This window comes from Micromys minutus, assembly GCF_963924665.1.
Source record: "Micromys minutus genome assembly, chromosome: 1".
Classification (NCBI taxonomy): domain Eukaryota; kingdom Metazoa; phylum Chordata; class Mammalia; order Rodentia; family Muridae; genus Micromys; species Micromys minutus.
In genome coordinates, this window is record NC_137969.1 from 89,642,848 (window position 1) to 89,656,915 (window position 14,068).

Genomic DNA, 14,068 nt, shown 5'->3' on the forward strand with positions numbered 1-14,068 from the left:
TGAGACACCATGTAGTGTCTGGGAATTGAACTCAGGACCTCTGGAAGAGCAGTCAGTGCTCTTAACCGCTGAGCCATCTCTCTAGGCCCCTAGGTAGGACATGATTAATAGCAGGTTTTTCTTCTTTTCTTCTTGTCAGAGCACGAAGAGGAACTGGACCAAGAATTTGAACTGGAAAAGGATACTCTATTTGGAGGACTGAAGAAGGTATGGGGTAGCCTTCCAATGTTTAAAAAGTGCCAGTGTTTCACCTCAGTCTGTGGGATGGAAAAGCGTGTGGAGGCCCGTCTGGAGTGGTGTGCTTTCTGTTGAGAAGGTGACGTGTGTTGTGTTGGACAAGGCACCAGACTCCTGTTATGTTCTCTATTGAAGTGCTGTGCTTGGGCACCAGCCCCTTTTTCCACTGGAGAGATGCTAGGCCACCCCTTTTCTCCAACCAGAACCTCTACCTTAGTCACCGTTCTATTGCTGTGAACGGACACCAACTCTTATAAAGGAAAACGTAGTTGGGGCTGCCTTACAGGGTCAGAGGTCCAGTCCATTATCATCATGGTGGGGAGCAAAGCAGCATGCAGGCAGAGGTGGTGCTGGAGAGGTAACTGAGAGTTCTACATCCCGATGCCTAGGCAGAGAGAGACAAAGACAGAGACAGATACAGACAGATAGACACACACACACACACACACACACACACACACACATTGGGCTTGGTATGGGCTTTTGAGATATCAAAGCTCCAGCCCCAGGTACACATTTTTTTCAACAAGGCCACACCTCCTCTACAAGGCCACACTTTCTAATCTTCCTATTCCTTTCGAAGAGTGTTTCTCCATGTTGACTAAGCTTCCAAATATATGAGCTTGTGGGGGCCATTCTTATTCAAGTCACCACAGTCTCCTTCCCTTGTCTTCTTTCCCATCATCGAGCCAGGACTCCATCCAAGTTGACTTGGATGTGGGGGGCTCATGGCAGCTGATAGTGAGATTCAAATCAAATTGCTTCTGGGTGGTATGTTCATGTTTCTGTTGTCGGTAACAAATAATGTCACCAGGCACTGATTTATGTTTACGCTGAGCATGCAGTGTGCCTGTCCTGAGACCACCTGTTCTCATGGGCTGTTTTGGGGCATAAAACAGCACGCCAGCTTCTGAGTCCCACACTTCCTGACAAGTGTTTGAAGACACTTATTTACAAAGTGACACAGTCTGCTCTGTCCTGACCGTGTCTGGGTAGCTTCAGGTTCTAGACTTGCAGCAACTTTACTTCAGTTCCCATCCTGGCTCACTAGGCTGTACAGAGACACCGTTATACACAGGCACACACATAGACACACATAGGCACACACAGACACACATACAGACATATAGACACACACAGACACACATACAGACATATAGACACACACAGGCACTCATACACACATATAGACACACACAGGCACTCATACACACATATAGACACACACAGGCACACACAGACATACAGACACACACAGTTACATGCTCTCCCCCAGCATGTGTACCGGATGCACAGGTATCGACACTTACGTATGTAAATGGATGTAGATTGGACTCACATTTACAGCACCTGTCCTAGACGAGTCTGTTTCTTGGCAGCTGATTTAGAATCATTAGTAAGGATGTAGGACCAGAAGCTTGTGAGAGAACTGGAGAGTTTTGTCCAGTGGGATTTGACGAGTCTGGGAGGTGCCCCGTGAGTCACTGAGGATCCAATGTTACTGCCTCTCTTACAACACCTCAGGATTTTGGAGGGACAACAGGTTCCATCATCAGGACCAAGCTCAGCCCCACAACTTGTCTATTCAAACAGGCTTGGCCGCCATTTTTCTATCAGGACCTGCCAGGGCTCAAGGGCACGGTTTCTTCCCGGAAGTATATGTCCCTTATAGTCTTAATTTAGTACCACAATATTAGCCTTGCAAAAAGCAAGGCCTCAAAAAATTGATAATGACTCAGATTTGTTCCTCTCCACGGAAATCTTTAGTAAAAGGCGAAAGATTTATACGATCTGAAGAGAAACCAGAGTGTATGCCTTAGACAGCTGTAAGCTATGTTCACCAGTGATTGAAGTTCCTAGTTCATCGACGGTGACTTTTCAGCTCCAGGCTCTACCCAGCATCTTGTCTATAAGGCATTGTAATAAGTCATTTTAGCTCTAAATGTTGGGTGAAATATTTACACACACATATATTTTTTAAATTTCAAAATCGTTTTACATGAAAGGAATGATGGGTATGCAAATGAGAAGTCGGAGTCATGGGGCTTTGAGGCAAATCATACGGCCACCGCTAGGGGGCAGAGCGGAGGTCTGAGCTTATTGGTTCAGTTACAGGAACTTTCTGGTATTTAGTTTATGAGGACCTTATGATTGCTATTTCTTTTCTATAAAACCCGCTTATTTCTAAATAACTGTACACCTACAGGAAATTGCAACAATAACAATACTTACTGGGGAATTTCATCACTATAGTGAACTCTTTAAACCGAGGAGCCCGACTGCGGTCAGATCCACAGACCTCGCACAGATTTCCTAATGGCTCATGAGTTATTATGTGATCGTGTGATTACTGCACCTTAGGTATAAAAGCTCAAGAAGCTACTTTGATTATTTTTTTCTCCTGAGATGGTGTCTTAACTACAAAACCTAGACTGGCCTCAAATACATGAACGTACTTTCTAGACCAGGCTGGCTTTGAGCTCATGATAGTCCTCTTGCCTCAGCCTCCCCAATGCTATAATACGAACATGTGCCACAATCTTGGACTTTAAACTCGCTTTCGTGAAGGTGGGACGGTTTTCCGAACAGAAACCAAATTCTTTGAGTATAAGAGCTAGAAGTTGAGGCCGTGGTTCCCAAAGGACCGGATGTGTCGATTTTTCCTCCGTGTAATAGAGACACATTACTGTCTCTCTGATATTTTTGGAGAGTTGGCATTATGAGATTTTGTAGGAGAGTCATGGGTGTGTGTTTTCTTTGGAGACAGGATCTCATGTAGCCCTAATTAACCAGTGTAGCTGGAGATACCCTTGAACTTCTGAGCCTCTTGCCTGTAACCCCTAGATGTGGGGACTGTGAGAGTCTATACCCTAGCGGTCTTGAATTAAGTAATTTGGGTCATGGTTCCAAACTTCTTTTATATTGGCCTCATTTGTGACTTACAGCTCTTCTCTCCAAACGCTTTAGAGAAAATGTGGTCTGTGGGCAGTGCTTTCCCAGTTTGAGGAGAGGGAGAGGGAGAGGGAATGTGTGTGTGTGTGTGTGTGTGTGTTCCTGAGATCATGCTGAAATTTAATATTCTTTTTAAGATTCTTTTTGATTCTGCTGTGGCTTGGATATGGCCGGAGGATGTCGAAGGCTCGGTCCTTAGTGTGCCGATACTGAAGGGTAGCAGATGATTAAGTGTGGGTGGGGCTTTGGGACAGGAGAGAAGGCTCTACAATTAAGAGCACTGGTAGCTCTTGCAGAGGATTCAGGGTTAATTCCCAGAACTTACCTGGTGACTCACAACCATTTATTGCTCCAGTTCCAGGGTATCCAACACCCCTTCTGTCTTCCGCAGGTCTACAGACAAGTAAGGAAGCTAAACATCTGAACACATTCAGAGAATGACCGGGGCTTTTCGGGTGTCAGCGAGATTTAGCTCAGAATCATATGAGAGGGTTTCGGCTGGGGGCTGCCTCCGTCTGTAGGCTACTTTCCTGATTGCTAATTGTGTAGGAAGGCTCTGCCCACTGTGAGTGGAGTCATTCCTAGGCCAGTGGGCCTGGAAGCAACCAGTAAGTGGAATTTCTCCATGGTCTCTGCTTCACGCTCCTGCCTCTGAGTTCCTGCCATGGCTTCTCTCCATGGCAGAATATAGCCACACACATTCTGTGCACAGAGGTCAGAGGACAACCTGCAGGAGTTGATTCTCTCCTTCTGTCCTATGGGTCCCTGAGGACTCATTCAGATCACCAGGCTGGGCAAGCACCTTCTTTATCACTGTGCCACATCGCCAGCACCATTATTTTTTTTTGAGACAGGGGCTCCTGTTGCCCAGGTTGGTCCAGAACTCACTGTGTTGTTGAGGATGACCTTTGAACTTTTGGATCCTAACTTTTACTTCTCAAGAGCTATTCCTGTGGGCATTCACTACTACACCCAGTTCAGAAAATATTTATTTACAAGAAACAAAGGGAAAAAAATCCCAGCACTAGGAGCTCTCATAGGTAAATGATATAGAACCCCACACTTAGGGAAGGAGGTCTAACCACATCAGTAACTCCTCCTTGTCCTAGACCATGTTGGGTAGATTTTTCCCCAAGGCTGAGGTTTTTCCCCAAAGCTGTGATTCATCAGAGAGGTCAGAGGTCATGATTCTTTTTGTACCTAAAAGGTTTTTTATTTTATTTTTTGAGAATGTCATATATAAGTAATGAATTTCCATTGTTTACAGCCTCTCTCTCTCTTTTTCTCCCTCCAGCTTCTTTCAGACATCCCCCAATTCCTCTCAATTTAAATGAATGTTTGTGAGTGTGTGAGAGTGTGTGCGAGTGTGTGTATGAGAGAGAATGTTTGTGAGTGTGTATGAAGAAAAGAGAGTATTATTGTGTGTGAGAGAGAGAGTGTGTGTATGAGAGAGAGAGAATGCTTGTGAGAGTGTGTGTGTGATAGAAAGAATTTGAGAGTGTGTGTGTGAGAATGTTTGTGAGAATGTGTGTGTATGAGAGAATGTTTGAGTGTGTGTGTGTGAGTGTGTGAGAGAGAATGTGAGAGTATGTGTGAGAAAGAGAGAGAATGTTTGTGTGTGTGTGTGTGTGTGTGTGTGTGTGTGTGAGAGAGAGAGAGAAAAATGTTTGTGAGTGTGTGTGTGTGTGAGAGAGAGAGAATGTTTGTGTGTGAGAGAGAGAGTGTGTGTGTGTGTACAGCCTACCGAGTCTATTACTGCTTGTATTTATATGTGTTTATGGCTGACCACTTGGCACTGGACTGCCTATATCTGGAGAAGACTGGTTCTTTCTTCCTTAGCAGTCATTACTTGCCTAGAGCTCTTCATGTATGGGTGGAGCTTTGTGGGATTTCCCCACCTCCCATCCACCACCAACCAGTGTTGTCACTGAACAGGTCTTCTTTAGGGGACTACATCATAGTTAACCAAGAACAGGAAGGACTGGAGACTCACAGTTAACAGCATATGTGTTGGTCACTTTTCTTGGTGCTCTGACTAAATACCAGACAAAGGCTTAAGGAATGTTTTTTGTTAGAGTTTTATTGCTATGAAGAGACACCATGACTCCTGCGATTCTCATAAAAGACAATATTTAATTGGAGCTTTTAGAGGTTTAGTCAGTCATCACGGTGGGGAGCATGCCGGCATGTGGTCAGATGGTGCTGGAGAAGAAGCTGAGAGTTCTACATCCTGATTGGCAGGCATCAGGAAGTGAGCTGGCTTGAGCTTCTAAGAAAGACCTCAAAGCCCGCCCTCACAGTGATAGACTTCCTCCAAAAAGGCCACACCTCCTAATAGTGCCATTCCCCATGGGCCACACATTCAAACATACGGGTCTGTGGAAACCATTCCTTTTCAAACTTCAAGGTGTAATTTTAAAACAAAAATAGTTTTGCTCTATTTCTATCCAAGCTTGGTCCAGGGTCCGGAATCTTCCTGTAAGGATAGGAAGGATGCCCACCATTAACAGGCCTTGGAGATAGGGGGGATGTCCACTCTTGCAGACACTGGAGATAGGGGGAATGTCCACCCTTGCAGGCACTGGAGGTAGATAAGGAGGGTGTCCTCCCTTAGCAGACACTGGAGATAGATAAGGAGGGTGTTCTCCCTTAGCCGACACTGGAGATAGATAAGGAGGGTGTCCTCCCTTAGCAGACACTGGAGGTAGATAAGGAGGGTGTCCTCCCTTAGCAGACACTGGAGGTAGATAAGGAGGGTGTCCTCCCTTAGCAGACACTGGAGATAGATAAGGAGGGTGTTCTCCCTTAGCAGGCATGGGGGATAGATAAGGAGGGTGTTCTCCCTTAGCAGACACTGGAGATAGATAAGGAGGGTGTCCTCCCTTAGCAGTATGGGGGGCTGCTCCCCCACCTACTTGAGCTGAGAAGCAGCTCTGACCATCGTGTGGAGTTGCTCTCTGTCCATGCGGCATGGTGTGGGCAGCCAGTCACTTGCCTGCCCTTTTTATGCTCAGCTTTGCTGTTGTGACCATCATTGAGGCTCCTCAGGCTGAATTTCCTCATGTTACTCACCTGCCCGAGTGGATGACTCACAGACATGGACCCAGCAATCAGGAGCTGCTACAGTAGAAAAGGAAGGCACACACCAGAAGTAGTCTTTTATTGCAAGTTGACAACGAAAGTAGTTCTCTTCTTGTCCAGTCACCACACTGACCATGTGACCTTCCCTGTCACCATGTTGACAATATGACCTTCACAGTTACCATGCTGACCTGTGACCTTCCCAGTCACCACGTTGACCATGTGACCTTCACAGTTACCAAGCTGACCTTGTGACCTTGTGTACATGAATTTAAACCCTTCAGCCTCCTTTTCACTGTTTATAAAATGGGCTAACAACTCAGGGTTCCATCCTAGAGAATCCGTGTCCACAAAGACGGAGTTAGGAGGAAAGTACATTTGGAGAATGGCAGGGAGACAGTCAGGCTATGGAGACAGTTCAAGGTGGGTTGGGAGGTTGGAGTTCTAAGTGGGTAAATGCCATCTGCAGAATCTGGACTCCCGGTGCTTTTCTCAGCGTGTTGTCTGGCACATGCCACAGTTCTTCTAGTAAAATGGCTTCTTGTTGTCCCCTCCTAGGACCCGACTGATTTTGAGTGGAACTTCTGGCTGGAATGGGGGAAGCAGAGGCTGGTATGGCTCTTCCTTGGCCATGTGGCTGTGTCTCAGTTGGCCACACTGCTCACAAAAAAGGTAGGAGTCTTGTGTCATTTGCTTTTAAGCCTCCTTCTGCTTTGGGATTGGTGAAGAGGCCTGAACTGTGAATTAGGAGACTGGGGTATCAGTGGGGAAGCCTGGGAACAGTATTAGCCAGTGACGTGTTGGGTGAGTACAACGGTTGAGTACAAAGGTTGCAGAGCGAACTAACCTCAGCTGTGCCCACTAAGCACATCTCTGATGGGAAGCTTTCATAAAGACCTGCTTGCTTGGGAGACTTTGTGGCTTCGTTCGGTTTAGGATGGAGCAGAAGTTAGTTGTATTGTTGGTAAACACAAGGCCTGGAGAGATGGCTCAGCAGCCAAGAGCACTGGCTGCTTTCCCAGGGGCCCTGGGCTCTATTCCCAGTACTCATATTGTGACTCACAACTGTAGTGGCTATAGTTTGATTTTCTTTTTTATGTCCACTTGACATAAGCTAGAGTCATCAGAGAGGAGGGAGCCTTAATTGAGAAAATGCCTCCATAAGATACAGGGTATTTTCTGTATCAATGATTCATGAGGGAGACACAGCTTATTGGGGGCGGTGCCGTCCCTGGGTTGCTGGTCCTGGGTTCTATAAGAAAGCAGGTTGAACAATCCAGTAAGCAGCACTCCTCCTTGGCCTCTGCATAGGTTTCTACCTCCAGGTTCCTGTTCTGTTTGAGCTCTTGACTTGACTTTCCTTGGTGATTGTCTTAGGGTTTCTAATCCTGCACAAAACACCATGACCAAGAAGCAAGTTGGGAAGGAAAGGGTAGCTTACACTTCCACATTGCTGTTTATCACCAAAGGAAACTCAAGCAGGTCAGGAAGCAGGAGCTGATGCAGAGGCCATGGAGGGATGTTACTTACTGGCTTGCTTCCCCTGGCTTGCTCAGCCTGCTTTCTTATAGAACCCAGATCTGCTAGCCCAAGGATGGCACCACCCACAATAGGCCCTCCTCCCTTGATCACTAGTTGAGAAAATGCCTTACAGCTGAATCTCATGGAGGCATTTCCTCAACTGGGGCTCCTTTCTCTGTGATAACTCCAGCTGTGTCAAGTTGACACAAAACCAGACAGTACAGTGATGAACCATCACCTGGAAGCATAAGCTGAAATAAACTCCTTCCTTGGGAACACCAACAACAAGAACACGCGCACGCGCGCGTGCACACACACACACACACACACACACACACACAAGTTTGCCTTGATCATGATGTTTCATCACAGCAATGGAAACCCTAAGACAATAATGGTCAGTAGCTCCAGTTCCAGGGGTTCAGTAGCCTTTATCTGCCCTTGTTTGTGTGGCATAGATAAACACGGAAGCCAAATTTCATACATGTGGAATAGCAATAAATCTTTTTTTTAAAAGTGGTAATTAAGCCGGGGAGATACTGTGGGTGACATACTTGCTGTGTAAGCACAGTGACCTGAGTCTGATCCCCAAGAACCCATGTAAAGCATGGCCGGATGTGACAATGCTTGGAAAACAGCACTAAGGGGCTGGAGACAGGCAGATCCTAGGAACTTACTGGCAGCCAGTTAGTCCCACGTAGCCATCTCCAGGCCAATGAGAGACGCTGTCTTAAGAAAACAATGGCTCCTGAGGAATGATTGACCTCTGACCTGTGCACACATGTGCTTGTGGGTGTACAGGAACACCCCCCAACACACCCACACTCATTATTGAGCAGTGTGTAGCTGTGGCAGTTTTATGCTTGATTCCATTGCTGGTTTGTTCCTGATTTAGCCTGGGACAGGGGATCTTCAAAGTAGGTATTTGAAAAGAGATTTCACAGGAGGCTGGATTGTAGCAGCTTCACAGGGCTAGTTGGCTAGCAAGAAGCCCGAGAAGCTTCCAGGAGGACTCCCCCGTCACTTAGGAATTGCTTGGACTTTTGCCCAAGACCAAAAGACTTTTGCTCTGATATAAGCTTCCTGTTGCTACTTCTGTACCGTCTGGTTTTGTGTCAACTTGACACAGCTGGAGTTATCACAGAGAAAGGATCCCCAGTTGAGGAAATGCCTCCATGAGATCCAGCTGTGAGGCATTTTCTCAACTAGTGATCCAGGGGGGAGGGCCCAGCCCACTGTGGGTGGTGCCATCCCTGGGCTGGTAGACCTGGGTTCTATAAGAAAGCAGGCTGAGCAAGCCAGGGGAAGCAAGCCAGTAATCAATATTCCTCCATGGCCTCTGCATCAGCTCCTGCTTCCTGACCTGCTTGAGTTCCAGTCCTGACTTCCTTTGGTGATAAACAGCAGTGTGGAAGTGTGAGCTGAATAAACCCTTTCCTCCCCAACTTGCTTCTTGGTCATGATGTTTGTGCAGGAATAGAAACCCTGACTAAGACAACTTTCTAATGTAAAAAAAATGAACCTGTGTTTGGAAATCTGCAAGTGAGACCCAGACACAACCAGACTGGCCTAGACCATTCTGGGAGGCAAACCCCTTTCTCTTGAAAGACTCAAGAGGGTGCTGGAATGGAGGGTGTCTATAGCTCTGAAGGTCCAGAGAATGAGAGGCCAGCACTAAGCTGGAGGAACAGGCTGGTCACCCGTTGGTTAGTGGTGTACCAGAACATCTTCTCCTTCTACAAAGTTGGTGCTTTTTGATCCTGTTCATTCTAGGACAGTGGTTCTCCACCTGTGAGTCAACACCCCCCCTTTTTTGGGAGGCCCATCCATCCTTTCATGGGGTCACCTGCACATTGTACAGTTACATTATGATTCATAACAGTAGCAAAATTACAGCTATGAAGTAGAAGAAGATAGTTTTATAGCTGGGGGTCATCGTGAGGAGCTGCAGCATTAGAAACGCTGAGAGCCACGCTCTAGACGATGGAAGACTCAACCGCACGCTCTCCATTTTTACCGATACCTATTGCTTTCTTTGCCTCAGTGGTCGCTTGTCTTCTGAAGTGGAGAAGCCATCAGACTTGGATATGTTAAAAAGTTTTGTAGACCTTTTGAATAGACCAGATGATAAGTATGCACCGAACTCCACTCTTGTCCCTGAGATGGCGAGGGATGCGTCTGCTTTGGCGTTTACTATTCATATTTATTTATTAATAATACATTATTATAAGTTTCTCAAATTCCTGTTTTTTTCAATATTTGTAGCAGTTTATCATTAATTTTTTTTTTCAGGTTTGAAGAGATGGCTCCTGTTTTAAGAGCACTTCCAGAGAACCTGGGTTCAGTTCTCAGCACCCAAATAGCAGCTCTCAACTTTCTGTAACTTGTCTTAGGGGATCTTCTGGCCTCCTTGGGCACCAGGTACAAATGGCATGCACAGGTATAACATGCAGGCAAAACGTTCACACATATGAAATAAACAGGTTAATTTAAATATTTAAGTTAAATTAAAATATTTTTATGTACATGTGTTTTGCCTGCATGTATGTGCTCCATGCGTGTGTCTGGTATGAATGGATTCAGGAATGGTCATCGAAGCCCCTGTAGCCATGGTTACAGGTGATTATGAGCTGCAGTGTGGGTGTTGGGAACTGAATATGGGTTCTCTGCAAGAGCAGCTAGCACCTTTAACCTGTAAGCCACCTCTCCAGTCCCAAAGTTCAGCATTCTAACATTAAGTGTTACTACCCATAGGTAAATGACTTGCTCTTCCTAAGCTTGAGCATATATATATGCTGCAAGTTATAGTTTGGCAAAAATAAACAAGGATTTCCTGAAGAAACTGGACATTGTCCACAAGGTCTCCTGGAAAGGAGGCATGTGTCACTGGCTGTGTCCTCTGGGATCTATCCCTGGCAAACCAGTAGCACACGCCCACAGAGTTCAGTGTGAATCCTGACCTGCTCTCTGAGGCTGAAGAGCCAGATGCAGCTGGTGTCCATCCTGGTGACACAGACAAGCTGTTAGAGAATAGATTATAGCTGCTGGGATCAGCACTGTTGAATTGATGGCTCATGGTGGTGGGCCAGGAACCTACGTTTCGAAGAACCATAGCAGCCATGAATTCTGTGCAGAGGGCTCGCAAAGTGTGGTACCAACAGTGTGTTCGGAGTGCAGTGCTGAACGAGAGACCTGCTGGGCTCTGCATACAGCTCGACTGTGAACCCGGGGTTCATGTGTCAGACACTTGGTCTCCACCATGAGATTTGATTTACTTGAAGCTTTTATTTTGGGCTTCTTTTAGGAGGCAGTGTTGCTGTGAGCTTGAGTATTTATTGGGCGATTGCTTTTAGGAACCCTTAAATATGTCAAGATTGACAGATGCCTGAATCCTTGATATAAATTTTAAAAATTATTCTCTCTCTTCTCTGTGCTCTGTTTTTCTGTGTGTCTCTGTTTCTTTCTCTATCTCTCTGTCTTTCTGTGTGTCTCTGTTTCTTTCTCTATCTCTCTGTCTTTGTCTCTGTCTCTCTCCTCTGTGTCTCTGTTTCTTTCGGTGTACCATTCTCTGTTTGTCTCTCTGTCTCTGTCTCTCTCTGTGTGCCTGTCTCTCTCTCTCTCTTTCTCTGTCTCTGTCTTTGTCTCTCTCTGTGTGTCTGTTTCTTTCTGTGTCTATCTCTGTCTCCTCAGTATTTCTGTTTCTTTCTGTGTTTCAATCTCTTTTTGTCTATCTCTCTGTCCCTGTGTGTCTGTCTCTCTGTCTCTGTTTGTCTGTGTGTGTGTGTGTGTGTGCACACATGTGTGTGTGCACACGTGTGTGTGTTTGTGTGTGTGTGTGTGCACGAACACGAATGTATGTACCATGGCACAAGTATGAGGTTAGAGGATGACCTTCTTTAGTCAGTTTTTTTCCCATGATGTAGGACCAAGAGGTCAAACCCAGGTTGTCAGGCACCTTTATTCACCGAGAGAACTTTCCCTGGCCCCACGTTTTTGGTTCAAGATGGCATAACATTTGCATGGAACCTGCACAAACCCCTCAGTGTCTTGCTTATAATTTCTAGTACCACACAGATGTTAAGTAATTGTGATACTGTGTTAGAGAATAGCAACAAGGAAAATGTATGCATTTTATTCTTTTTTTTAAAGATTTATTTTTTTAATTTTATGTTTATGAGTACAGAAAGTGTCTTCAGACACACCAGAAGAGGGCATCACATCCTGTTGCAGATGGTTGTGCGCTACCATGTGGTTGCTGGGAATTGAACTCAGGACCTCTGGAAGAACAGTCAGTGCACTTAACCGTTGAGCCATCTCTCCAGCCTCCGCATTTTATTCTTAATATCAATACTGATCTAGTCAAGGCCAGTTGAACCCACAGTGTGGAACTTGCACTTAGAATGGTTCAGAATAACTGCCACCATTACTTCTGTGTCCTCAGATCTGCATTGGGATGGCAGATGGCTTCTGGTACTCTCCCAGGTTCCTTCTGCTCTGCTCCTCTTTCCTATGTCCTGTTAAGAAAGGGGTGACACAGGCTGGGAGGCAGCTCAGGGACAGAGCTGCCTCTGTGCATAAGTCAGGAGTCCCTGGGTTCAATCCCTTGTGCTGGAGACTGGGGTTCCTCAGTCCTTAGGGACAGAGGCAGATTCTGGCTGGTTTGGGAGTAAGAATGGGAGCTAGATTGTTTTCCTGGGGAAGGGGGAGGAGTCCCAGCTGACTGGGAAGCCAGGAGTGAGGCAGCCCTCACCACTGAGCCACCCCTAGTGTGGTGGGGGCTCGATCCTTCACAGCAAGGACACAAGGCAAGGAGTGGGCCATACATGCAGGTCACTGTAGAGTCAGGGGCCTGCCTGGAGGTGGCTTTGCAGTTCTGGCTTGGGAAGTGGGGGTCCCTGGTTCAGCTTCCGGTGAGTTGCTTTGAGGCCTGGCTGGGCAGGCAGACTCAGCTCAACCTCTCTGCAGAACACATCTTAGCCCATGCTGGGGAGGAGGGCCTTGAGTTTTTCTTGGAAGGAGAGCCAGTGAGAGCTGAGGCATCTCCCTGTGTGTCTCACCTTCCTGTGACCACAGGCTGGGCTGTGAGGCAGCTGGCTGGCAGATCTGCCTGTGGCTGTACCACAGTGCTTCTTTGTCAGAGTTGGCTTGGCCTTTCTGTAAGTCTGGACCACAACCTTGGCCTCGTTAGCTCCGGCCCTCTCACCACCTGGATGAAGTGTTTCTGTTGGTCTTCACTGACAGGGTTGTTTTTTCAGGACGGAAGGTTTGGGCTGCAGCCCTGTCTACTTTGCTTTCCTTTGGGGCAGAAGCCTGAGCAGTCAGCATGGGGGCAGGCGTCAGATGGCTTCTGGTCAAAGCCCTGACTCCTGAACAATTTTTCCATCTCCTTCCAGGGTGGTTCTTCTCCTTTTTGGGCCACCACCTCCCAGAGAGGACATGGCTACTTCCAAAAGCATAGCTCTCCCTGCGTTCTTTTTCTCCTCCCTCCTCCTCCTTCATCCCCCCCTTTCTCCCTCCCTCTTCTCTCCCTCTGATCATGTAAAGTAATAAAACTTTCCCTTGAGCTTCTTGGCTGAGATTAAATGCTTTTCCTCTAGGTCAGGCCCTCTCTGGAGAAGCCTGAGGGAGGTTGAGTAATGGCTGAGCTCTGGCTGTGTGTGTGTTATGATTAGGTTGTGTGGGGACGGGCCCCATATGTCTCTGCTCTCTCATACCTCTGTGGCCTCTGTGGCTTTCCACCACCAGAGACACTGTGTTCTCAGCCCTTAGAACGAAAATGATTTTGTAGGAGCCCTGAGAAAGCTGGCCTGGTGTGGGGCTCTGTGCTTTCCTTGATGAGGTCTGGCTGAAAGATGCTATGGTTAGTCTTGGCCCCTTGGCTCAGGTCCTCACTGCAGGATATGCAGAAGCTGAGGAACCTCTGTGGTTGGCTCTTCATGGGGGTAAGCAGCCTCTTCCCGAGGAGTGTCAGATCCACACATGAATAGAACCCCGGGCACTGATGTCTCTCCTGGAATCTACTCCAACCCTCCCCCCCCCCATTAGTACTTGTCTAATGAGGTGAAGTTCTGTGAATAAAGGCCCACTGACCTTTACTTCCAGAAAGATCTGACTGGGAGGCAGCTGTCTGGACTCAGATGGATCAGATTGCCTTTTCTTCTTTGGGGAGATATGTGTGTGTGTGTGTGTGTGTGTGTGTGTGTGTGTATTTCTTACATAGTATATATTTATATTTATTTTAGAACCTACTGCAATTGATGGAATAAAATGTAAACCA

At 46.7% G+C, this 14,068-nt stretch overlaps 1 protein-coding gene across 1 annotated transcript in view; it reads left to right on the forward strand.

Moving 5' to 3' along the window:
- HHAT (hedgehog acyltransferase) overlaps window positions 1-14,068 on the forward strand; it is a gene marked incomplete at both ends in the record, with an annotated part of 213,915 nt that overhangs the window by 10,142 nt on the left and 189,705 nt on the right. The window contains 2 exons of the mRNA XM_080921169.1: window positions 140-207; window positions 6,829-6,942. Of these exons, the coding sequence (XP_080777295.1) occupies window positions 140-207; window positions 6,829-6,942 (182 nt within the window). The remainder of the gene's footprint in view (window positions 1-139; window positions 208-6,828; window positions 6,943-14,068) is intronic.